The following is a 26,938-nucleotide window of genomic DNA, read 5'->3' on the forward strand; positions in this document are numbered from 1 at the left end:
GGGCGCAGGGTCAGAGGTAGTGATGGTGCTTTTTCCTTTCTCTCTCAGATTTTGGTCCCCTCTGCTACTTCCCACAAGCAAGTTGGGCCCTTCTGGTGCTGGTTCCCTGGTGGGTGGGCTTGCGTATGCTCTAGGGCCCTGTGGGTCTCTCCAACAAACTCTACTATGAGACTGGGGTCCTCTCGGCACCTCATCCCCTGAAAATTTTTCCAATCAGTGCTTTTAGGCTTTATTTCTTGTTGCTAGGGCCCTGGGTTGTGTGGTTTTTCTCACTGACCATTTTTAAACCTGCCTGGTTTACCTGCTCACGAATGTGTTGTTGCGGTCAGCCAGCCATCTTGCAAGCCTTACTGGGTTTTTGTTCCTGCACACCCACCTGGGTTGCCAACCACTGCCTTTTCCTGCCAGGACCCCTGTCCACCAGCCACCAACTTCACCCCTCTTACTGGTCTGGATGAATGGTTAGTTGTTGTCAGACTTTGGTACAGTTCAATTTTCTGTCTGTTTTGGTTGTGTTTTTGTTTCTAAATCTTTGTTGTCCTTATATTTGGTTGTGTGAGGAGGTACAGTATTTCCACCTATGCCTTTATTGTGGCCGGAAGTCTTCTCTTATTAGGACTTGATCATTTATATTGATTTGTTTTCATGTTAACTACACATTCTCTTACCATCTCCATTTTGATGTTAGCCTTATCCAGTAAGATAGACATTTCACTATCTTACTGTGAAAGATAGTGCATATATTTTTCAGTTCTAAAACGTTCTGTGTGGTTCCTTTTTTCATGTTATGTTTCCTTGCTGATATTTTCTATTGACCATTCATTTCAAAAGTAGTTACCCTTATTTCTTGGACCATTTGTGAAATAGCTGCTTGAAAAGTCTTTGATCATTTCAATATCTGTATCATCTAGAAATTAGTGTCTATACATTGTAGTATCTATATGAGTTGGAACTTACTTACTTCTTCGTATACCAGGTAAGTTTAATTCTATGCTGGACATTTTGAATAGAATGTTAAGAGACTCTGGATTTTGTTTAAATCCAATGGAGAATGTTGGTATTCTAGACAATCATTGTCTAGACAATGATTGTCTAGACAATCAACCTAGTCAGGCCAAAAATTCTGACCAGCTTTCTGCGGGTTCTTGTTTTGATGTTATTTCCATTTTATAGCATTTACAATGCTATTTATGCCTCAGGTGTGTAAATCCAGTGGTTTGTCTGGGACTTGTGAGGTGGTCTATCCCATACTTATGTTCTCAAAGTTCTTGGTGGATCATTTGAGTCATGTCTACATGTGCATAGCACAGGGCTTGGGTGGGGGATAAAAACAGTAGTTCACATGTAATTTTATGGAATTAGTTTCCCAAGATCTTGATTTTTCATTACTTCCTAGATACATTCTGGTTCTCAAGGATTCCCCTTTTTGTCCCTCTGGCCAGAATCAGTTATCTTACTCTGCCGTAAACTCACTGCGACTGTATCCATGTCTGGAGTACATAGCAGCAGAGAAAAAGAGAGGAAGTAAGTAACAGAATTTTGTCCCACCTTTTGGGGACCCCAGTTTCCATCTCTCGAAGTTTCAGGCACATGTGGGCTCTCACTGCTGCCACTGTCACTACTGCCAACATTCATACAGGAAGCCCCAGGGGACAGAGAGGAGGTATAAGAGGCATGGAGGGAGGCAGAACCAAGGGGATTTCTTCCACTATGAGGATGTTAGGAGTCCCTTTCATGCCCTTTCAATAAAAACTAAATGGCTTCTCTGGAGATTTCTCCTGTAGGTCTCTCTTTGTATGCAAGGTTTCCACTTCAAGGATTTGGCCACAATGGGTCTAGGCTTCAGGATACCAGAGGAGATGAAAAGAATAAGAAACACACCATCATTTAGTGGTACTTAAAATTTTGATTTTCCTCAGTCCACCTTCCACCATTTAGTTTTAGAGTGCTCAAATATCTTTTCCATGCATTCATTACAAGTTATATGATCATATTCAGAAGGAGGTACAGGGTATTGTGTACTGACTCCATCTTACCTGGAGTCACAGTCCCATCCTGCTTTTTGTGCTGGTGATGTCACATAGTTTCTGACTATAGATAGGTTTTAAACCTCACAAGATATAACAATCATTGTTTTCACAGTAAATATTATATTTTCCTACAAATTTAACCTCCCCAGTGTTCATTCCTTCCTGTGATTCCATAATGCCATTTGGAATAATTTTCCTTTAACCTAAAGAACTGGCTTAATATTTATTTTCTTAGCTTTTGTTTGAAGGCACCTTTATTTTTTCATTCTAAAGGAATTTTACAATGATTATAGAATTCAAGTTTAGCAGCTGCCACCCACCACCCCGTCACCTTTAAAGACACTATTCTAGTGTCTTCTGATTATACAAGTTTCTGTTTAAACGGTAGCCATATTTTATGGTTTCCACCATGAAGCTTTCGTATCTTTTTGTGCACTTTTAATATTTTCTCCTTGTCTTTGTTTCTTATGGCTTCTATTTCTCTACTGTGACTCTGTTCACTGTGACATATTTTCCTTTAAATACTTGAACGGAGTTTTGTTTAACATAAAAGAGCTACTTTCAAATTTCTTTCCTGACAGTTCCTACATCTGGGTCACCTCAGAGTCAGTTTCTTTTGACTGCTTTGTCTTGAGTATGAATCACATTTTTCAGTTTTTTCACTTGCCTATTAATTTTTTATTGTATGCTTGACACTGTAAATGATACAAAGTTGTCTTTCTTTAATGAATGTTGTTTTTAGTCTTGTACATTCCCCTTACCTGCCTGTTTTTATTATTTGTAGAGTGGTGATATAAGGAAACAAAATTTTGTATTTTTTCCCTATGACATGCTTTTTGCACAAAGTCACGACCCTTACTTTAGAGGGATAGCCTGTCTAGCATCTCAGCTAAATGTCTGAAGTACATAATGAGGTATCTCCACCCTGCTAAGCTGTAACCTCAGTGTCTCAACACTTCATGACATGCAGAAGGCATTCTCTGTTAGGCCTTGCAGAGTCTTCTCATGTCTATGTTCAGTCCAGCTCTTGGCCTAGAATCTGTGGTGAATCTCCATGTAGACTTGTGAGGCCTTCCTTTTCACAGCTACCTGTTTTCAAATATGCTGCCCTGCTAATTTTAGCTGCTTCAAGAGTATAAAACTAAAATATTTTCCTCCTTAATGAGTCTTTTGTTCTGCTTGGATTCCATTTTCTTGCAATGCAGAACAAGTGCCCTTAAGCAGAAAAACTAGGACAATTATGGGAAAGTTGAGGAACACATCTCATGTGTTTTCTTTTTCTCAAAGTTCATAGCTGTCTTGTGCACCAATCCCTGAAAAAAATAATTGCCTCATCTAGACTTGTCCAGTCTTAGAGATTTTTTTAGTTGGAGAATAAAGCAGGTACTTATTACTCTCTCATAACCAGAAGTAAGTTTTGGGGGCTCATTTATTGAAATGCACATTGAGATTTAAACCACAGATATTAGAACTGTTCCTAAAAGCAATTTCTGACAAAAAAATAGGTAAGTGTGCCTAATAAAAATTTTATGAGTGACTAAAGGGGAAAGGAAGCAATGTTTTAAGGGCATTGCAGAAAAACTTGAAATTTCAAACTTAACCTATGTTGTCATGTATATGATACTCTTAGAAGAAAGTTTAAAAAGGTACATATTTTCCTTTCCCATCCTTGACCTGTCTTGTTAATACACAATGTTCTCTCTTAAGGTCATGGTATCTAAGTTGAAGATATTTGACCTTTGAATCATTGGTTAGTGAGTAGGTAAATTAGGAGACACTGCCTTAAGAAGTTGGTTCAGACTGAAAGGCAAATGACTATTTGGTTTTAGAAGTAACTCTCCATTTTTAAAGGGTGGAGATGGTTTGGTAGTAAATTAGTTCTTTCTCTCAGCCCTGGGAGATTAGACAAACAATGGATCTAACTAAGAAAATAGACTGACTCATTTGGCTTCAGTGCTATACTGAAGTTACGAGCAAACTAACATTAATATTCAGAAAAAGAATTGTGTTCTGTATACTGTAAATGAGTTCTACAGTCAATTCTATTACTTCTCATTGAAGAAACCAAAAATCAGACATTAAATTCATAGATCTAAAAGGACTCTGAATCCTGTCTGTCCTTTCCTCATCATCTGCTATAGCAACACTGAAGTCATATGTAATTTACTTCATCATTTATTAACTCTTCTTTAGGATGGTAGTTTTATTGCAAGAGAAATGAAGTTTGAAATAATTCTCTTTCCTCCTTATTTTCTTGAGCATTTCCAAAGTTCTTCTAATAGCAAATGCCTTATCTTCAAAGTGAAATGTCCATTAAGATAACAGGAGAGATAGGAAAGTCAGACCTGTCGGGCATGAGAAGTTGTACGGAGCTAATAACAGGTCGTAAGTGAATAGGAGTGGAGAATGTGAGGGAAATGGAATCACAAATCTGGAAGAAACAAGTCATCTGGTCTAAACTGCCTCTAGACAGGTCAGGAAGGGGTGTTTGGGTGGACCTTTTTTTAATCTGGATTTAGGCTTCTCTTGAACTTTTTCAGCCTTTTGCCTTTCACCAAGGCTGATTTCTTCTCTGCAATCATGTGTTACTTTTCCTCCTGCCCTGGGATGAAGTCCTTTGGGGTGGATTTAATTGGTTTATGGAAACAGTCCATTCTTTTTCCCAGAGGTCTGTTTCAGGTTTAGGTCATGCCATTGGCCTCACCAACCACTGAAGGGCAGATCTCCTGGCCAGTGGATAAATTCCCTGAGCAGATAGAAGGGGTCCCTACCCTGATGGTCACATTCTCTGTGTTTCTAACTGCCCTTAGTTGTGAGGACACAATATGCTCAGGTGGGCTGAATTTTTCAGTTTCAGGTCTCCCTGTCTATGACAGAAACGTACGTATGTTTTCCAACATACACATCCACACCCCTCCGTCATTCGCTGGTAGAAGTGGACTGTTGGCAACTTTAGGTTTCCCTGGAGCCACCCATGTCTTCTACATGTCCCAAGTGTCCGGATTTTACTGCCAGAGACTGTGGGTAAAGGAGGGCGGAGTTAAATTTTAGCTTATTCTTCTGCTTCAACCAGAAAAGTGGTTTGTGAGCATAAGTATAGAGGTAAATGCGATATTTGTTGCTGCTTGGTGCCTATAACATCACACCCCCTCCCTCCCCACCACCTCCACCAGTGTGTGCACTGCTAGAAGAAACGCACTGCCCCTCCCTAGCGACAGGCACAGACCGACCAGAACTTTCCCTGGGTCGTGGCCCAGCGATACGAGCGGCCCTGGCATGAAGCCCTGCTCTTCCCGAGTGGAGTCGTGGGTGGCGCGGTGCTTGTTTCCCTCCCCTCCCTTTCCGGACCCAAACGGGGATGTATCTGGGTCAGCCCGGGAGGGGCCGGACCTGCCTAGGACCCGAGCGGAGGGGGGCAGCGGGCGGGCGGAAAGGGGTGGCGATGACAGCATCTTTCAGGTTTTGGGCGTTTCTGAGCTTCGCCCCTTCCAGCCCCTCACTGCTCGGCCCAGCAGGGCTGCCGCACTCGCCGAAGACTGGGTGGGGGAAGAGCGGGTTCTTCCTATGCGGAGGGCCACCCCTGTACGCCTTGTGAACAATGTGGAGCTCGCCACCCGCCCCCACCACACACACACACACACACACACACCACCGTGTTCCCCGTGGCGTGCTCTCCGTGCGGGCTGCGGGTCCCTCCGCCCCAGGAAAAGAGCAGTGAAGCAGTTCACGGCCACCGCGAGTTCCTGGTCTTCCTTTCCGGTGATAAACGGCGGGGCTAGGAGCCAATTGCTGCTCAAGATGCTACACCCACAACCCGAGCCTCTCTCTCTATCTCGTCTCTGGGGGCGGGGGGGGGGGGGGCAGATTCAGGACAGAGAGGGTCCCTTTACCTCCACAAATCTCAAAGGCTGATAGTGCGGTGTGACCCCCGGCTGGCCCCTGGCTGCCTGGGTGCCTGCCTCGCTCCACCACGCTGGGGGAGGAGCTGGGTGTGCGTCAAAGCCGCATCTTCCCGGGACGCTTTGGCGAGGACTCCTGGGTGAAGTCCGGAGGGTCATGGACCTTCCCGGCTCCCCTCGCTGCGAGCTCTGTATATAAGCCCACCACCAGGAATCAAGGCCATCAAGTCTTCATTTTCCTGAGGCCCGGCCCCTCCCTTCCCATCCTTGTCCTGCATAAACTCAGCAGCTCCAAATGTACATCTCCTCACCCTTTCTCTCAGTGTTAGGGAGAGCGATGCCTTGAAAATCGTCTCTGGGTTCCTGCATTCTGTACAGTTATCTCCTTAGCCCTTCTCTCGATTCCCTACGTCGCACACTCCGAGACTTCTGTTTGCGGGAGGGTAGCCTAGCCTATCCTGAACGCTGGTCCCTGTGGCCGGAGCCCATTGATGCTCTTTGGTTGGAAGCTTCCCGAAAGGTGCCTGCCCCTGCAGGAGCCCTGGGCCATACGGAGGTGTTCCTTCTTCCCCACCTCACCTCGCCTGCAGACATCCTTGCCATCCTTTCATCCACCCTTGGATAAACCCCGCACCCCTCCCCGCTGGCGCCCGGCAGAGCGACCCCTCCCTCTACTGAGCCCCAGAGGGTGGGAAGCTGAGCGGACAGGGGCGCGGGAGGTGCGCAGAGCTCCCCGGCTGACTGCGCTCGATGAGCCTGGGGAATTGGGCTGTGGGCGAGCGGCCTGCGCTGGCCTTTATCGCTAGTCCGGCTCCTCATTTGAAACTTTATCAGCGAGTCTCACCACTCTCTGCAGACCGAGCAGGGGGCGGGGGCACGGCGAGGTGCTGGTGGCGGTGAGGAGGCGCTCCGGGTGCTGAGCGCTTCTGCTCTGGGCACGCATGGAGCCCGCACACGGAGTCTGACCTGATGTGGACTCAAGGGGGTTAATATGAACGCCCCTCTCTGTGGAATTTGGCTCTGGCTCCCTCTGCTCTTGACCTGGCTCAGCCCTGAGGTCAGCTCTTCATGGTGGTAAGTCCACGCGTGAGGGCATGGTGGGGGGGCGGGGTGGTGGTGGTGGTGGTTTTGGATTTACCTCGGGGCTCCCCCATGGCCCCCGGCAGTCACGGATTCCACCCAAACCCTGGCTGCTGCCCTGTCCTGTCGCCTCATCCTGAGCGCCTTCTCTTTTCCTATGAAGGCCATTCCAACTTTGACAACTCCAAAAAACCCACATTTCCCCTCAGATGAGAGCTCCGATGTTTGGTTTGTTTGGATCCAGCTGAGCGGCAGCAAAATCAACCAATTTCTTATCCCGTGGAGAGACGCGCTAGTTGGGTCTCTAGCTCAAGTGTGTGTGTGTGTGTGTGTGTGTGTGTGTGTGTGTGTGTGTGTGTGTGTTTCACATCGTCTCCTGCCCCTCACCTCCTCCTCCGTGCCCCGCTCCAAATCCCTCAAGATAAACCTAGGGGCCCATTCAGGCAGGCAGTCAGGAGCTATAGAACCCAAAGCGTGCAATTTTTTATTATTTCCCGTCCTTCCACATTCCTAATGCTTGGCCCCAGTGAGGCGGAAGAACGTTGTGCTGCCTGCCTCCAGGTAGAGACCTACCGCCTCAGTGAGAAGCTTGGGGAGGGGGCGGGGGCGAGGTGGGGTAGCATGTTTAAAGACCACAGGCCCCTCAAAGAGTAACTTTGCTGCTGTCCTGTGAACGTTAAACGGCGATTGATGTATTTATTTTGCACAGTAAATGTAACAGGTCTTTGCATCATTACAAAAAGGAGATTCTGTACCCACCCAGAAACTCTTCTCTATCGGCCGACTTAAAGATCTTGAAAAGAGAGGGGAGTAAGAGCCCTTTAACAGCCTTGCATCTAAAACTGGCCCAAAAGATGCTAATACTGAGTCAGCAAGACTTGTTTCCCTGGGGTGTTTTTCAAGAATCTGGCAAAAGTAAGGAGTCTCGGCCAATGAAAGGCTAGAGCAGGGAACTTCAGGAGGACAGTGGAACTCTTCGAAGGAGCGTGACAGAGCGTTCATGGAAGGAGGGATTCAATTCCTTCTTAAGCTGCTTCAAACAGGAAGGCGTTTAGCCTTGACATTGCTGACATAGGATCAAAGATTGATTTATCAGAATGACCGTTTTTCAATAAAATGACTATTTCTCTTTCTGTGATAAACATTATTTATTTCCCAGGCTTTTTGTCACATTGTCTCTCAGCTGTCACTTAAATATATTTTTTGGAAATCATAGCTGAAATAATTTTATACTCATATAAAATAATGAAAATACAAGAAAAGACATTCTTCTTGTTTGATCACTTGAAAAGACACCTATGGCTGCTTGGGTTATATAAAAGGTACCTTTCTAAACATTTCACAACTAATAGAGAACATCTGGGCAGAGATGATGATGTAATTTTTTTTGTTAAAGTTTCTTTTCAAAGTACTTTATGGAGCTATAACAACTGTTTGATTCTTCCAAACATTTAGTGTCCTTAATAACAATAGAAATATTTTTTTCCAAAGGTCCTTATAAAAGCCAAGAAGAGCTGGAAAATGGAAAATTTAAAAGATTCTTTAGTGAGGAAATAGTGGCATGTCTATGAGGAGAGTGTAACATCAGATATTAGCAGGTGTCGATGAGACAGATACAGACAGTTTGTTAACACATTTAAACATTAGGGTCAAATAAATGGGAGTGAGGAGCTTTAAAGGTCGGCTTTCCCCAAAGCCATGTCCAGACACATTTCATCATTGAGATCAGAGCCTTCTTGGGAATAGCCTTTGAAGGTTGTTCCCGAAGATGTTACCCCTCCCCACTCATTCGGTTCCCTGACTGCTGAGAGCATCAGTTGCTGATTCTCAATTCACGTCCAAGACAGTCATCACTCCATTTCGAGCTGGCTTCTACCATATTACTCCCATGCCTGCAGTGTTGCTTCTCCACGGAACTAAAATAACCCTTGCTTTCTAATATCCCCAAAAGGATAAGGAATTCATATTTGAAAAGTGCTTGGAACCCCCCAGTCTCCTGGGAAACATGGTTCAGGACCTCAAGTGAAGTGTTCTTACCCCTGTGTTGGTCCTTCCCAGGTACATGAGAGCTACAGGCGGCTCCTCCAGGGTGATGTGTGACAATGTGCCAGGCCTGGTGAGCCGCCAGCGGCAGCTGTGCCACCGAAACCCAGATGTGATGCGTGCTATTGGCTTGGGCGTGACCGAGTGGACGGCTGAGTGCCAGCACCAGTTCCGCCAGCACCGCTGGAACTGCAACACACTAGAAAGGGACCACAGCCTCTTTGGCAGGGTCCTGCTGCGAAGTAAGTCTTCTGCCTTTGGGCAGCTCTTTGGGGTCTCCCCCCACACACTCTCCCCTTTTATTTTTTTTCTTCAAAGTCTGTGCTCAGTTTTTCTTGCATTTTATACAATCAGAAGCTTGTTCTGTTGGGAGTATTATCTCTGTTTTATGGATGAGGACTTAAGAAATCAAGGAACTATAGAAAACAGGGAAGCAGTGACTGGAGGGGAGAGGGGAGGGAATTTCAGGGGAAATAGGGGAGGGATTTAGAGGAACAAATATAAAGGATACATGGACAACAACTGAGAAGGGTGGAAATGGGAGGGAGGGGGGAGCATGGGGGTGGGATGGGATGGGAGTAACAGAGAGAAAACTGTACTTGAAAAATAATTAAATAAATTTTAAAAAATAAAATTTAAAAATATATATAAGAAAAAAGAAATCAAGGAACTAGTCTAAAGTTTTGTAGGAAGCTAGTCATAGATTGGAATGCAGACTCCTAGACTGGTATCTTTTTACTCTTTGCTCTGTCCATCCAGTCATGTCACAGCCCTACCTGTCCCTCCAGGTTAAGATTTTGTCTCTTGGAGAAAGGATGCAGGAGCCACGGGGCTCTTTTGACTTTTTAACTCTTCTTTCTGAGACTTGAATCTTCCAGAAGGATTTGAGCAGAAAATAAGGATGGAATGCTCCAGTCTTTTATTGGTCATAGTCATTATTTCAATGACACTTACATGTTACTGAGAACCAGAGACAAATCTCTGCACACCACCTTTGATCCCCATCCAGCTATTTAGCTTTGGGTCTCACTGTGTCTGAATTAGTGGACTGTAACTATATGGCAGGACTAGCCTGCTACCCCTGCACTTCGCTTGGTGCCTTTCATGTTGCAAACACCACTCATTCATTGAATGGCTGAGTGAATGAATAGATGAACTTGTAGTGAATGCCTGTTATTTCCCAGGTACACTTTAGGCGGAAGGGTATTTAAAGAGGATAGGGGTATGAACTATTAATACTTAGTATTAATATTTATGGGTTTATTAATACTTAGGAGTATTAAGTATTATCTAATTACATAATAAACTTCTTAAAAGTCCTGAATGTGGAAAGTAGCCCACTAGCTAGTATGCAGTCAGAGAAAATTAACTGAAATTAACATTTTATTTCCTAAAAATATTTGTTCTTTAACCTAGTGGTATTACCATTTTCCAAGAACTAGCACATCCTATTTGGTACTGAGAAATCTAATCGAAAACACAAAAGATTTTGTGTGAACCCCAGAAACAGAAAAGTTTACATTTGTTTTTGCCCACTCCATCCCCCCATTCCCAAGAAAATCATCCAGGCTGTGCACTTGGTAATGCTTAACAGAGGGTGTTTCTATCATGTAATCATCACAGCCCTAGGGTTTTATGAGGCCAAATGCATAACTGAATGTCTCTGAAATCCCCCAAGGGCGTAGTGCACTCACCCTCAGTGTATCCCTGAAGTAAATTTACTGCCACATTCTGCAATTTTATTCTCTAGTTTAAGAACTATATTCTTCTGCATTTCATTTGGAGTTTTGATATGACATCGCAAATTTTTGAAAGGTTAATAGTAAATTTCAACAACATGGAATTTTCAGACTTCACCTAGATTAGCTCACCAGTGAATCAATTAAAGTACCAGAACTTGACAAAGAGAATTTGTAAATATTTAGCACAAGACATTTTCAGATTATGTACAGGCCCTTGATGTTTAAGATGTATCATGGTTTTTCCTTCCCAAAGTCTTCACAATTTCCCAATTTGTACAAATTAAAGGTCCTTCTTATTTATAAAATGATCACCTTTAAATTCTGTCTATGAAAATCTATTAAGATGTCTCCATATGGAAAAAAAACCTTTTAGATCACAAATCATAGGATGTAATTTTGATCACTGATCCTCAAGGTCTGCCAAATCTCAGGATTCATTCATAAAATACTTTAATCTTGACAATGTTTGTTTCTTCAGAGCTGTGCAGTGCTGAGAATGAAGAGGCTGGAACTAGTTTGACCTAGTCTAAGGCCTCAAGTAAATAAGAGATTCTAACTTGTACTTCTTCAGAGTTCTTTCAGATGAAACTCAAATGCTTTGTGAAAGTACTCAAAACTTAAAACATTTATGCTTCACAATTTCTTTCTGTTCTTCACAGAAGGCCAGATTCTCCTGGACATTAATGTAAACTCGTGTGACTATCAGCGATGATTTTGCATTGGTTCTGGGAGGGCTGAATTTGGCCTAAGGTAGCTTATCCTGGAAATAATCATGAAATTCCAGTGAAGCTATCCAAAATTTTTTTATAATTAATTCCCTGGCAGGAAATCCACATCTTAGAACTTGCCTATAGAAACCTAAATGTCCTTATAGATGACTAGGAAGGCAAAGGGCAATGTTGTTTACAGGGAGAACATAAAAGTTACTGACAAATCCCAGGGTCACCGAATAATGGAGAATATTTGCCTCTTCTGCTTCAGACAGCTTCAAGTAAGACAACAATTTTTAGGAACATTTGCATTTTACTCATTCAACAGACTGTCACCAATAACTGGCAGAGAAACTTAAACCCATAAATATTTCTGCAAAAATATACCTCTAGAATTCTAGAATAAGCCTTTTTAAAAGGTGATTAGGTCTCATTCCTAAAAAAATAAAAAATAAAATTAAAAATTAAAAAGCAAGAATTTTAAAAGAGGGCTGAACCCATAACCTTCTGGAAAGCCTAGCTTCTAATGTTTTGCCCTTCCATGTAAGTCCCCACCCCAAACAAAACCATGCGGATGCACTTAGTAGACATTGCCTGGCTTCTCTCAATCCAAGAATTAGAGAGACTTTAATAGTGACACATCAAGAGGTCTAAATATCACTGTTTAGATTTGGATTTTATTTCATGTTGTGAGGGCTCTAAAAAAGAATCCATTTTTCTAAGGAGAGTCTGAAAATAAAAATTTGTTTTGTTAGAAAGCTAACTCTTGAAATGTGCTACTATTTCACACATATCATTTTAGTGATTCATCTAAGACACTTAACTGAAAACATCTTAAGGCCACATCTAACCTGATACCAAAACATCTGGAGGTACAATGAAAAGTCAGTCCACGTGCTAAATTCTTAAAATAAATAAGTAAATATCTAGCTATTTACTAATGTGCTTGAATAATAAGTGACAAATATTTTGAAAGGTCATATTTGTGCTTTGAAAATTATTCATGAAATGTAGCAGATTTTAAGTTTTTTCTTTCAGCCTAGTGCTAAGTACATTAAGCATTTGGGAATTTTCCCTAATGTGATATCTCTAATCACATTATGTGATATCTCTAAATGTGGACACTAAACTCCAATCCAAAACCAGGCTTTCGCAACTCAGTGAGGTACGGCTGACAAGATATTTTCCTAAACTGTAAAATAGATATAGTAAAAATCTCATTTATCTGAGAGCCACCACCTAAGACTAAGCCACATTAGCATCGGTTAGTCACCATCTTTCACAGACACTTAATTCCACTTGGAAAATCTGTGATAATATAACCTGGAACTCTAAACAAACACCTCAATTCCACTTGGAAAATCTGTGATAATATAACCTGGAACTCTAAAACAGCTCTTACAACCATCGCATTTCTCTCTAGAGAGCATACCTGCTACCTATGGCAAATATTCGTGTCATTGATTTTACCTAACTAGAGTGTGACTGATTTCTTTTTATGATGGTTAAAGGTTTGCAGGGAGATATTTTTGGAAGGCTGAGGTAAGTGCCGTTTAATATGGTGTGGATATGTTTCCCTGATTTTTAATAATGAGACTAACAGAGCAAATATTGCAAGGGGCATATAATAAATTTTAGCACTGAATGACAAATGAAACCAAGTAGGGCTTCGACACGAAAAGGTGGTTTGTTCTCCCAGCTGTGTGATTCAAAAAGTCACACTCGTCTTGACATGTTGAATCACCAAATGGCTTTCTGTTTTCTGCCTTGCTTTGGCAAGAGGTTGTTCAGCTTCTATTTTGGTTGTTAATATATTTGCTGCAGCAACCATTAATAAAAAGGCATGCTAATAACAATGAAATATAGCTCCACTTGGAAAATGAGGTGTACTCAGACCCTAAAGAGCCTTATATCTGTCACTATACCACAACACCGTGTTATGAGTTACTACAGATTATTAAAATAATTTAATGTAGTTATTGCACTGAAATATGTACCTTTCAACCTGTAAGTGAAAGTAGCCTATGCTAATAAAGAACAATTCTAAGAAAGCACCCCAAAGGGTTCTTGCCCAAGTCTAATTATAGTGGTAAATTTGTTTCCTTCCAGAAAAACCAAAGAAAAGCTTTTTATTGTCTTTTATCCAATACCAGTGATTAGTGCAGGTGTTCCAGAAGAAAGTGAATTCACCTTAATAGTTAGACATACTATGTAACTCTGGGATATTGCATATCACCTGCAACAATCTCTCAATTACTTGTGAAAGTTGATGCTCAGCCAGAGCTCTCCAGTGGCAGGGCTAGCTACTGCCTTGAATTCTCTTCCCATCTCAGCCCCCAGATTTTTTAAATTCAGTATTTCAATCTTGATCATTTAAATGCATATATATGTCCTCAGTAATGCCTGGAGGCTTGAGAGGTTTTATTCATGTAGTAGCATGAATATCAAAATACATTATGGAGTGATAGAATTGTAAAATTCAAACTGTATGTTTCAGATGGAAAACGATGATGTTACACTCCCCTGTTCTAGAGCATGTAGGATTCTAGGTTAAGCAAGCAGGTGTATGAGAGGCTAATGTGAAGTCCGAAGCTGGGCAAGGCAGGCTTTTGCTGCATTTTCTTTTATAATCTCTATTGCAAGTAAGGACAGTCCTCATGCAGATATCCTAATTGAAAATGGCTTATGTTAGATGGTGATGATTATATTAAAGAGCAAGCCTTGGACCTAGAAAAGAATCCTTTGAAAAAATCATTACTTTTTGGTCTAGTGTTGAAGTATGCCAGAATTAAACAGCCATCATGTGAAAGTTATCTGGAACTAGTAACTCCAGAACCACTTTTTAAGAAAAGCGTTTTTGTTTCAGGTAGTCGGGAATCTGCCTTTGTTTATGCCATCTCCTCAGCTGGAGTTGTATTTGCCATCACCAGGGCCTGTAGCCAAGGAGAATTAAAATCCTGTTCCTGTGACCCAAAGAAGAAGGGAAGCTCCAGGGACAACAAGGGCACCTTCGACTGGGGTGGCTGTAGTGATAACATTGACTATGGGATCAAATTTGCCCGAGCATTTGTGGATGCCAAGGAGAAGCAAGGCAAGGACGCCAGAGCCCTGATGAATCTGCACAACAACAGAGCTGGCAGGAAGGTATGGACTGCACTGCTGCTCATTTTGTGACCTGTACGGCCTTGTATTCACACTGCACTTATCTTAAACTTTCATAGAGTTTATAAAAATGCCATATAGTCACAAATTCCCAGTCCCCCAACCCCAAACACCTTGTCCTAAAGAATACCACCAACTGGGTTGAGATATCTCATCCATACTCCACCCTCCTTCCCACAACTGAGCTGAAGGAGTACACCCACTGATTTTGGCATTGTGTAGAGTCAAGTGTTTTATGGGCCCTTTGGATACTGTATTGTCTAGACAGAAGATATAATCTGCGGGTGAGGCTAGCTAGTGTTTCATCCATGCACCAATGGGATGTTGAATGCTTGTATCTGAAGGATATGAAGACCCAGAACATCTTATCAACCATATCATGAAAGCAACTCTCTAGGCCTTGGTTTACTGGTTTTTCTAGAGTCCGGGATGCTTTTTTTTTTTTAGAACCAGACTTATGTTGGGATTCCTGGTACCGGACAAGTAGGTAGACGAGGCAGAACATGGCCCTAAAGTGGTATTTTAGCCCCTTATCCCCTAGTCCTTACTAACCTACTGGGCTGTGGATTCACTGGTCAGTATTTACTCTATACCACCCATTTAATAAATGAGGAAATAGGTCCACAGGTGCTCAAGGGTACATGTAGGTCAGTAAAAAAGTCAGGACTGGATCTCAGCTTTCAACTCCTAGCCCAAGGGATCCATGGCCTAGGATGAAACCATCAAAATGGCAGCATTCAGATCCACTGATAAGCCATGTCATTCTGCATGGTGGCACAACCAGAATAACTAGAGAATCTGCTGCACATTATGCCTTTGGTAAAAAGCATAAACTGTCTGGGCTAATCAAATATTAGTCAGAACCATCCTAGAATAATGTAACTGCCAATGAGAAAAGATAATCATAATTTGCCTTTTCTCAACACAAAATTAAACTGTGCTTGATATTAATATATAAAGTTCAGCATAAAACTGATAGGTCTGGGGGAGTCTTTAATATGAAAAAATAGAAAAAATGCAGATGTTTGGATGGGAATTCTTTTATTAAGCTCACAGAGACACCACATGTCATTTAACAGGAATAGGAAGGAAAGAAGTCTTATTTAGAACATGGAATGAGAATCATGTGACCTGAACTGTTTACAAGTAGTAGCTTTCTTTAACTTCAACAGTCAACAGTCCTTATTTTCATGAATTTAAGAATTTATAGTGACCACTGCCAAAAATACAGACTATGGTTGTGCAGTCCTACAACTGTTGGTAATTACTGCTTGTGCAATAATAGTTTGGATAAAGGAAAATTTACATTGACCTTTGTTTTGACATCGATACTGCATGTATAAGTTATAAAGTGTGGTGTCTTAGATAGGAGTGTGCTGCTTAATTACTCAAGCAGGAAATATAGTTAGATCTCTCAGATTATTTGTAAAGATAAAAGCATATGGTCATACACTGCATCCAAAAAAATGTTGACTCATCGAAATAAATGTTAATTTTTCTTAAAAGGTCATTAGATATTGAATGTTTCAACTCTTCAAGACAACAGACCTTAGCTATTATCTTGTAGGCTCTGAGTAAACATGTCTTTTAATGTAACTCACGTGATTCCTCACTGTGTAGTGGTGAACAGCTGTCAAGCCTCAGATATTCTCCTGCCTACTCTGCAAAACTGAGGAGGCTACTTTGGATTGGAATAAAAGTGCACACACTGACTTTTTAAAATGTGGCTTTAATTAATGGTGGGTGGGCAGACTTTTTCAAGGAGATGCATGATGTCAGTGAATATGAACTTTAATGAGAGTAAATGTATTGAGATAAACACGCATCTCTAATTCTCTTCCTGCGGTCATTAGACCCCCAGTCTCTACTCCCTCTTCGTGCAAGCAGAAGGTCTCTGGAATCAAAATGAGAACAGTCTGGGCTTGTGTTGGAAGGCAGGCCTTCTGAGTTGGCTCAGCTGGCTTGGCTCTAGAAAACCCCATCCACTCAGGGCTGACCACAACATCAGTTTATTTTTATTTCTTCTTTGTGCTTTTCAGTATTTCCCAAGTTGTCCACTATGAATATCTTTTTTTCTAAAATGGTGGTGGTGGTGTGGCGGGGAACCAATACATTTTATTTAAAAGAGAAAACATCTATTCTGAGGTTATCCTGTGTAACCAATGCTGTAATTCGGAATTCAACACTGCCACTCACAAAAGACCTTAATTTTCCCTAATATTTGAGCATTTTGATTCATTTATTGTAACAGCTGGTTAGAGCACCCTCATGTGTCTCGGTATGGTAATATCATTTTAGATCTTTGATGCTGTTTTATCATGTTATTTTAATCACAGCTTCAGCAGAATTTGTAATGACATTTCTTTCCATCGTGTTCACTTGAAATTCATCTTTAATTGAGTCTTGTTTTCTACTTCCAAAGAATTCTAAAAAGATAAATTTACCTTGTTCAACACAAACATTCCATCAAGAAAGACATTCCACAGTTTCTCTTAGCAGTTCTTTTTAGGTCTAAAGAAATCATGCTATGAAAACTTCTAAATGATATTTTAGGGTAGGTTTAGGTAAATTACAAGGAAAAGATACTTGGTTGACAGCCACCATTTGTTCCCTTTCAGGATTTGAAAATGGCTTTTAAATTAGGCCACTCTTTCCTCTAGATGAAATAATCACCACTTCTTTTACCTTTCCTAAGAGAATCTCTATCAAAATAATCCATGTATCCACTCAAACACAACCCCTTAATAGCTGGACATTTTCATAATAAGAACAAGAGAAATTCTGTAAAAATACTTTCCCTAAAGGGTATCTATACTATGGTAAAAACAGAACATGAAATTTGAAATGAGACCCACCTTAGTCTTAATTGTGCAATACCAGTGGCTCTGCTCACTGAATTTCAGGTTCTGTCATGTGTAAAAGTGTATTTTGTGGTGCTGTGGGAAGACAAGCATAAAGCAAATAGCAGAGAACCTGGCAGGTGGTGGGCACTCAATAAAAGTTTGTTCCTTTCCCTTTAGTGAAGTGAAGGTTATCTATAACCTAGGTCATAGAGGTAGGCACAAATTCAATTTTAACTATTACTTAGTTCAGGTCGAACTATTCAATCTGATCACTCCATGTGTCCATAGATTCATTTGTGGTACAGTTTAACATACTAATAAAAACCAGTCACATAATAGTTGCTAATGTGCAAAATGCAATCAAATGTTTTATAATTTGATCTTTCAAAAACCCATATAGGAACAAAAAACAGTATTAGTAGTACTATTTTTCAAATGAGAAACTGGGTCTCAGAAGGATGCAGTGACTAACCCAGGGTCACACAATTATGAAGTACTGGGCTTGGAGGTTCAAACACAGTTGTGTTCACCCTTATGTCCTTACCTACCTTTCCATGTTGTCTCTGTTGAGAATTTCTTTCTCTCTCTCTCTCTCTCTCTCACACACACACACACACACACACACACACAGAGTATTTCCATATTTTAAAAAAGAAGAAGCAACAGCCACCAGCCTTGGAAAGTAGTTTACCAATTATTTTTTCCCTTTGTGTGTGTCTTTATTTTACAATTTTTCTACAATAAATATGTATTTTTTATTTTATTTTAAATGTTTATTGATTTTAGAAAGAGGAATGGTGGAAGAAAGAGAGGGAGAAGAGACAGGGGAGAGAGGGAGGGAGGGAAAGAGAGAGAGGTCAATCAATGGTCTTCCATATGCTCCCCAATCAGAGACTGAACCTGCAACCTAGGTATGCGCCCTGACCAGGAATCAAACCTGCAACCGTTTGGTGTATGAAATGATGCTCAGACCAACTGAGCCAGCTGGCCAGTGATGTGTTATTTTTTTAAGCAACAGGGAGAACATTTTAAATGTCAGATACATAACTGCTAATAATTGCAAATGGCTCCACTCAATTTAGCCTTTTTTGGTGGATTCACAAAATTTCAACTAATGACCCAATAAGTTTGAGAACTCTATTCCTGTATGTTACTGGACTAAATTGTCCCAATGGTTAGTTTATTAGGGAATTAACTCTGGGAAAAACACTATTTGTGGTATTAAGTTATATGTGGAAAAGTGTAAGACTAAGACAAAGAATCCACTGACTACAAGAAACTAAATTTTAGTCAGGGGACAAGTGAAATACTACTATAAGGCAAGCTCTAAGCTAGGTGGTGAAACAGGAAAATTGGCCAAAGGGCCAGTTAGCTCAGGAAAGAAAGGTTTTATCTGAAACAATTGGGTGATTGAGCTGGAAATAAAGATTTTCCTTGGTTGAGACAGAGAAAATGCTCTTCAGGATGGAGGGACTACAGGAGCAAATACATACTGGGGTAGAAAGAACACCAGAGTTAATCCCTGGCTGGCATAGCTCAGTGGATTGAGCGTGGGCCTGCGAACCAGACAATCGTGGTTCGATTCCCAGTCAGGGCACATGCCTAGGTTGTAGGCCGGTTCCTTGCAGGCTAACTACCAGCAGGGGATGCATAAAAGGCAACCATATATTGATGTTTCTCTCCCTCTCTCCTTCCCCTCTAAAGATAAATAAATAAATAAATAGAATTTTAAAAAAAAAAGAAAGAACACCAGAGTTGAGGAATGACAGGTGTTCTAGGGTAGAGCTCATAACTGGAAATTAATAGAAACTGAGGCTGCAAACTCAGGTCTCAGTCACATCTGGAGAGCTTGAATGCTGTTCTAAAGAATGGATGTCACTGTGAAGCAATAGGCAGGTATTGAACAATTGTGGGAGGGGGGAATTGAATACCTAAGTTCCATTTTTATGCATTGCTAATTTCTTTAGAGTCCACTTTAAGTGATAGATTTCGGAGTTCAAATTTCTGTGATATATTTGAATTAATGACTTAAAAATAAACTTACTAGAAAAATTGAGATATTTCTACCTTCTTGCATTTTATTTTCAGCATTAAATAAACATAGAAAGATCAATATCTTCCCAATGATAAAGTAAGCTTCCCAATGTTTTTTAATTAAAAGTTGGCATATTGCAACTGTGTTGATATTTATATTTTTAATATAATGTTTACATTATTATTGGCTACTTTGCACATTAGGGGTTCTTACCTATTAATGTCATCCTGACTGAAACACTATGAAGGCTGGGGCTCTGGAATCAGAACACTGGTTCTAATACTTCATGGATCTTGGACAAGTTACCTAACAAGAATTGCTATCTAAAATAAAATATATACACATATGCACCAGGTTTTAAGCAAGCCTAATAGGTAGATAGTATTATTATCCACATTTTGCATACAAAAAGATGAAGGTATATAGGGTGGACAGGATTAGCAAACAAATTAAATTTATTTGCTAGTTGAAATTCAAGCTTTATTTGACATTTTGTATTTTATATGGAAGAAATTTAGAGGGTGAAGGGGTCCAGAGTTTCTAGTATCATGCCCCACCCAAGCCAGCACCAGTCAAGATCAGTGCTGTGGTGGGCTGATTGGGGTACCCAGACTAAGCAGAAACTTCTAAGCTCTGTCTACAGAAAGTGCCTCCAAAGTCAGTAGGAATTGGTATTGTACAAGATGTAAACACAGCCTTGTAGACAAGTAAACTTAGGGCCTAATGAAGACTTCCGAGAAGAGATCCTGTTTAAGATACATAATAAATAATGGGTTTGAACCAAGAGAACTGGGCAGGATTCAAAAGCAATCACCTTCAAAAGGGAATTAGGGATAGAGAAGAAAATGATAATACTGAACTAAAAACTACAGAGCCAGATAGCTTTAACCTCCTATTCATCCTAACCCTCCCTTAAACAGTGTTCGGCATCTTTATGAGGCACAACCTTCACTTAGTAGATGTTTTTTTACTGTTCTCCTTAGTTCATAAAATGAAATACATTTTAAAAAATGAGATCACCTCTATCCGCCTCTCCTCCATCTTGTTGGACCCATAAGTAGAATTTGCTTGATATTGTAGATCTTTATTTAACATATGAATTAAAAACTAACCAGAATTAAAGTCCCAAGACAGAGAATAACTCTTAGCAAACTTGTTCAAGTTCCATGTAAAGTACTATCACTTACAGAAAAACGTTTTATAGACTGCCTCATTAGTCAATAAGAATTATTATATATATGGTTAGTCAATAGTAATGTTCTTGAATTCCACAAATATAAATTCTACACCTTCTATTTCCTAGCTAAGCCCACCCACCATCACTGTTTTTAAAGAATGACAATGCTCAAGATATCAGTGTCTTAGCTAAGTTAATAAATGATTATATAAGCAAATCAACTGCACAGTGCAGTAACAAACATTCCTTGTTTCCTTAATTTTAGATCATATATGTTTGAAAGATATAAGTTCATCTGACTTTCAGTTACTCACAGAGACATGGACCTGTCAAGAGAATTTAACTGTTAATAAAGGTATTGGCTTTAAGCCAGCATCTGAAAATTAACTAATGTTGTTAATGTGTGTTTCCCTCAGGAAAACTGATATAGGTCCAGAAATATGTTAGTGGCTTATGGCATGCACCCAACTAAAAGTGAAGTACTAACACTCCTCTGAATGCTCAAGTTAACTGAATAAGTTAGTTAAAACATGGCTTCTAAGGACCTAAAATAAATTTCAGGCAGGATTTCTAAGGCAAGATGAGTTGTTAAGTTGGCATACTTTTCAAACAGATGGACTGCCCTTTTTCTGACTGGAAGTGAATCCCTGTGGCACAATGCAGGGGTTGTAAACTTAGCAAAACACAGGAATTTAGAATAAAAAATATCTCATGTATGAAGTTTTACAAAGGCACAGTGACATTGTTTGGGCTCAGTCTTCAGAAAACTTGACTTAAGAAACCAAAATTTAATTCTCCTTGGGAGAAATTTGTCTTTATAACTGGCAAAACAATTGTTTGTAGACTAATTAAATATGCAAACACTAAGTATAAAACCTTTTGTAGAATCCACTGAACCCAGAGAACATGAACCCCTGGGGGTTGGCAAACCCCAGTATTAGAAACACTGGTAGAGTGATTTAAGGTGTTGACTTGGTGTCAGATGGGCATGGGTTACATCCTTCATGGGTCCTCAGCTTCCAGTTGTGTGAATAACCTCATCTGTACAATGGGATGAAAATAGTAAAAATAAAGTACTTAGTATGTTTGATATTGGTAAGAGCCTAATGATATTATGCTTTATTATGCTCTGATAGTAAGCTGAGGCAGACAGATATAAAATAGGGTTGTTCTAGCCTGAACAATGCATGTATGTGCTTCTTCCAAAGCTTCTGTTTTTATATTCAGACTTCTCTGTGGTATAGAACACTAATATTTACAAGTTTCTTAAATTCTAAGAGTAGAGAATAGCCTCTGCAGACCTGAAGGCTTAAAATGCTCAAAATCAAAGATTTAAGGCTCATAAAAAATTTGCTGAGATATCAGCATTGAAACAATTATGAGCTTATTGAAGGTTTTTTATTGAGAAAATTATGTTAAGCTAACAGTGGTTTCCATAAGGCTAAACACCAAGGGTCTTTTTAAAAGTAATCATGTCAAATGAGCAAGTATTTACTGACAGGATGCCACAGAGTTAACATTCAATGGGATGAAGCAAATGGTGAGGGGAGAGGGGTTGCTGAAGAATTGTGCTGGCCAAGAGGGTGATATAAAGAGCCATGAGGGCTGTGAGAGTGTGAAGAGAGGAGCAAAAGACAAGGCTGAACATGGAATCTTGATAGCAGCTTGCTTTAAGAATCAGAGAGAAAGGAAGTAGAACTAGAGAACCTTTAGCAAATATTCAAGTCAAAATAGAAAATGGGACCTAACTGTGTCATGGGCTATGGCCCAAGTTTCTGGAAAATGCTCTCAGCATCACTCACTGGAGAAAGACGGCAGGTTAATTTAATGGATTCTTTCTCATGTTCTTTATGTCATGAATTGCGCAAACTTACTTTCCCTCTCACTGCCTGTTTTCAGGCAGTTGTTGAGATCAGACTGTTCTCACTGCCACTTGTCAGGGAAAATTATTTTCAACCCAGAATTCTATACCCAGCCAAACTATTAATCAAGTATTATGGCTGAATAGACATAGCCCCAAGACAACCTGGACACACAAGAATTCAGAAAATGTATCCCCTGTGCACCTTGAAGGAATTAATGAAGAAGGGACTGCAGCAAAGAAATGAAAGAGGAAAAAAATGAGAGGACATGGCATCTGGCAGAGCATGTCCAACTTAGGACAGCATGATGATAGGTCTCAGCTGCGTAGTCAGTCCATGCTGGAATAAGAAGATGGAGGACCACAGACTACTCCCCCTCATCCAGGAGATAAAAAGTGATGGAGTGGGTGGAATGATCGAGAGAGTGGAAAACATTGTTATAGTAAATGCAATTGGTTGCAGATAAAATGAGAAAACACCAAACTCCACTCAGACACATTCTTCTTTGTTAAAGAGATTGTGATTTGGACTGACCATACATTGTAAAATTCAGTCCTGGCATTGTCCATGGTTATGTAGTTAGCAATATTACATAAATATTTTTTGTTTCCAGTTTATAGCATCAAAGTCTAGATATATTGTGTGTGACTTACCTACAGTTCAGAGAATGTTAATGCTATCATCTTTGTCTCTACAAAAGGACAGGCACTTATGACTGAGAGTGGGGTAGAAAGGGAGGGAGGACCGCAATATCTTCATAAGAGACAGCACCTGTGACTTCTGGAACAAGAAAGGAAGTGTGAGTTTGCTCCTTGACGTTGCAGAGGTCACCAGAATTGTGATGCAGCATGTTGGGAGCTGGGGTCAGAACATGAGGCTAAGTGAAGTCCTCACTCTATAATAAGAAGTCTGTGAAGAAATACGGACACTGGTTGGTTGGCAGATAAACAGGGACGTGCAGAGCTGCCGCATTCAGTTGTGCCATGTTTCCACCACGCCCCTCTGGAGGGCTCCGTTCACCTCTTGTTACTGCAGATTTGTTTAATTACGATTGGTGATTTTCTACCAGATGTCCATCAAGTATCTTGAGGATGGAGTGCCTTTTTCTATTTCTCATAAATTTGTTGAGAAAACGGAACTGGCTACAGAAGCATTTCAGCAACCACTAAAAGACTAAAAGCAGAATTTATTAAAAATGACCCCCTCTGGGCTGTGCTGTGCAGACAGGGAGGGGAGTGAAGAGAGGAGAGATGAGGAGAAGGGTACATCAGAGGGCTATTGCTTTTTGCCCTGATTCTCTCTGGACTACATGAATTTTAAAATCATGTGCACATATTTTCTTAATTAAAAATATGAAAGTAATAATTAAAAAGAAACATGCCCTAGCCATTGTGGTTCAGTTGGATGGAGCATCATCCTGTAGCTGAAAAGTTGGCAGGTTGGATCCACCATCAGGGCACATACCTAAGCTGCAGTTGACCTACAGCACCATGTGCAATCCTTTTCTCTCCCCCTCCGCTCTCTCTAAAAGCAATGAAGAAAACAATGTCCTCAGGTGAGGATAAAACAAATGATACATACATAGACACACACAAACACAAGAAGCCCCAGAGTGTCTGGCAGACCCTGGGACATCCCCAGGTTCTTATTTGCTCACTATTTCCTTTACAGAGCAAATAACATGTCTGCAGCCACTCCATCAGCAGACTGTGTGAAAAACCGCCTCTAAAAGCGCTGAACTTTTACCCAACTGGCCAGCCACATCTTTCATTCCCTCCCCAAAAGCACTAGGGTAAATTGTTGCTTGTGGCCCTTTTTTCCCTGGAGGCCTAGGGTAGGACCCAACTTCTAATTCACTAGTCATTTATCCCTGTTTGCAGGTCAGTAATGCTGCCCCGTTCATAGGAATAGCTCACCTGTTCTGACCCTCCACGGGCCTGGCCAGGGTGGGGGTGCTACGGCTACTTTCCTCCTCCACAGCACTCCTGGGCTTGGAGGAGAGTCTCTCAACCTTGGCAGCTATAAGAAGCACCCGAGAGCAAGACTGGGCCCTGCCTGCTCCCAGGTTCTGTGGGAGAGGCAGTGTCTGTGTGCTGGAAACATCACCAGCTGATTTTAATATGTAACCAGAATGAGAACCACTGTTCTGCTCTCTCCAGGTGCCAGGAAACTATCCCCAAACTTATGAAGTTTACTGTGCAGATAGTTGGACTCTGTTTTTACCTCTTTTTCCAGACCGTGCAACCCCTTAGACTGTAGCCGGATTGTGAAAGAATATTCTTTCTCTTCCTCCTTTGTGTATAGATACACATGCAGGCCGTTTAAAAGTGGCTACTACCACATATGTTGTTCTGCCTTTTTGTTTCCATCACTTGACTTCCTTTTATGCCTGTAAGACTGATCTGCCTCATTATTCCAATACCACATAATATTCCATTAGTAAGCATATGCCATAGAGTGCTTAACCATTTTTCTATTGGTGCCATTTGGGGTTTTTCCTAGTATTTTGCTATTGCTAATTATACTGCAATGAACATTTATGTGTGTGTGAACCCTTCAAAACTTCTGCAATTGGCCCTGGCTGGTGTAGCTCAGTGGATTGAGCGCGGACCTGCCAACCACACGAACGTGGTTCGATTCCTAGTCAGGACACATGCCTGGGTTGCAGGCCAGTTCCCAGCAGGGAACTCACAAGAGGCAACCATACATTGATATTTCTCTCCTTCCCTTCCCCTCTAAAGATAAATAAATACAATCTTTTAAAAAAAACTTCTGCAATTGTTTCCAAAGTTGAATCACCAAGGTGAAAGGACACATACATTGAAAATATAGTATTCCAAAAATTCTCTTCACTTAAATGGGACACCAATTTATTCTCCCATCAAAAGTTTCTTTAAGAATCTCCTTCCCCATACTCTTACCAACACTCCCTTTATCAATCTTTTTGCTGTATGCTAATGTGCTAGGCCAAAAAAAAAAGGTATTTTTGTTTTTTAGGTTCTATTGTTGATAGTTGAGTATGTTGTCATTTTATTGTTCATAGTTTTGATCATCTTCTTTTTCTTAGATATGTCATTATCCTTTAACATTTCATATAAAAAAGGCTTGGTGGTGATGAACTCCTTTAACTTGACCTTGTCTGGGAAGCACTTTATATACCCTTCCATTATAAATGATAGCTTTGCTGGATAGAGTAATCTTGGATGTAGGTTCTTGCCTTTCATGACTTTGAAGACTTCTTTCCAGCTCCTTCTTGCCTGTAAGGTTTCTTTCAGAAATCTACTGGCAGTCTTATGGGAATGCCTTTGTAGGTAATTGTCTCCTTTTCTCTTGCTGCTTTTAAGATTCTCTTCTTTTCTTTAACCTTGGGTAAGTTAATTATGATGTGTCTTGGTGTATTATTCCTTGGATTCAACTTCTTTGGGACTCTCTGAGCTTCCTGGACTTCCTAGAAGTCTATTTCCTTTGCCAGATTAGGAAAGTTCTCCTTCATTATTTTTTCAAATAAGCTTTCAATTTCTTTCTCTTCCTCGTCTCCTTAAGGCACCTTTATAATTTGAATATTGGAATGTTTAAAGTTGCCCTGAAGGTTCTTAAGCCTCTCCTCATTTGTATGAATTCTTGTTTCTTCATTCTGTTCTGGTCAAATGTTTATTTCTCCCTCATGGCCCAAACTGTTGATTTGAGCCCCAGTTTTCTTCCTGTCATTGTTGGTTACCTGTAAATTTTCCTTTATTTCATTTTGCATAGCCTTCACTCTTTCCTCTGTTTTGTGACCATACTCAACCATTTCTGTGAATATCCTAATTACCAGTGTTTTGAACTGTGCATCTGGTAGGTTGTCTCTCTCTTCATCATTTAGTTATATTTTTTTCTGGAGCTTTGATCTGTTCTTTCACTTGGGCCATTTTTTTGTGTCCGCATGCCTTTGGTCATAAGGGGCGGAGTCTTAAGTATTCTCCAGGGCAGGGCAACCCATGTGGCTGAGTTGTGGCACTGTATGTGGGAGAGGGGCCCAAAAGGGAGCAATGCTGCTTGCTGGTCTCTGGGCTGCCTTTCAGTCACTTCCTCTACTACCCATAAGCAAATTGGGCCCTTCTGATGCTGATTCCTGGGTGGGTGAGTTTGTGTACATTCTAGGAACCTGTGGGTCTCTCCAGTGAACTCTCCTGTCAGACTGGGAGTTTCTCTCGCTGCTGCAACCCCCACAGGTTTTTTCAGTCAGGTTTTGAGGCTTTATTTCCCTGCACTGTAACCCTGGTTTGCATGGTCTGTGTCACTCCCCAGTTGTTCCTCCTGATTTATCTGCACACAAATGTTGGACTGCCTGGTCCACCAGCCACCACCTCACCCAC

The 26,938-nt window shown here is 40.9% G+C and overlaps 1 protein-coding gene across 1 annotated transcript in view; it reads left to right on the plus strand.

Moving 5' to 3' along the window:
• The first annotated feature begins 6,080 nt into the window (after positions 1 to 6,080).
• WNT2 (Wnt family member 2) overlaps positions 6,081 to 26,938 on the plus strand; it is a 47,583-nt gene continuing 26,725 nt past the window's right edge. Inside the window, exons 1-3 of the mRNA XM_037064210.1 lie at positions 6,081 to 7,003; positions 9,068 to 9,294; positions 14,371 to 14,648. Coding sequence (XP_036920105.1) covers positions 6,921 to 7,003; positions 9,068 to 9,294; positions 14,371 to 14,648 — 588 coding nt within the window. The 5' untranslated portion in view covers positions 6,081 to 6,920. The remainder of the gene's footprint in view (positions 7,004 to 9,067; positions 9,295 to 14,370; positions 14,649 to 26,938) is intronic.

The sequence above is a fragment of the Sturnira hondurensis genome, unplaced genomic scaffold (genome assembly GCF_014824575.4).
Source record: "Sturnira hondurensis isolate 20B ecotype Veracruz unplaced genomic scaffold, ASM1482457v3 Scaffold0014953, whole genome shotgun sequence".
In the NCBI taxonomy this organism is placed as follows: domain Eukaryota; kingdom Metazoa; phylum Chordata; class Mammalia; order Chiroptera; family Phyllostomidae; genus Sturnira; species Sturnira hondurensis.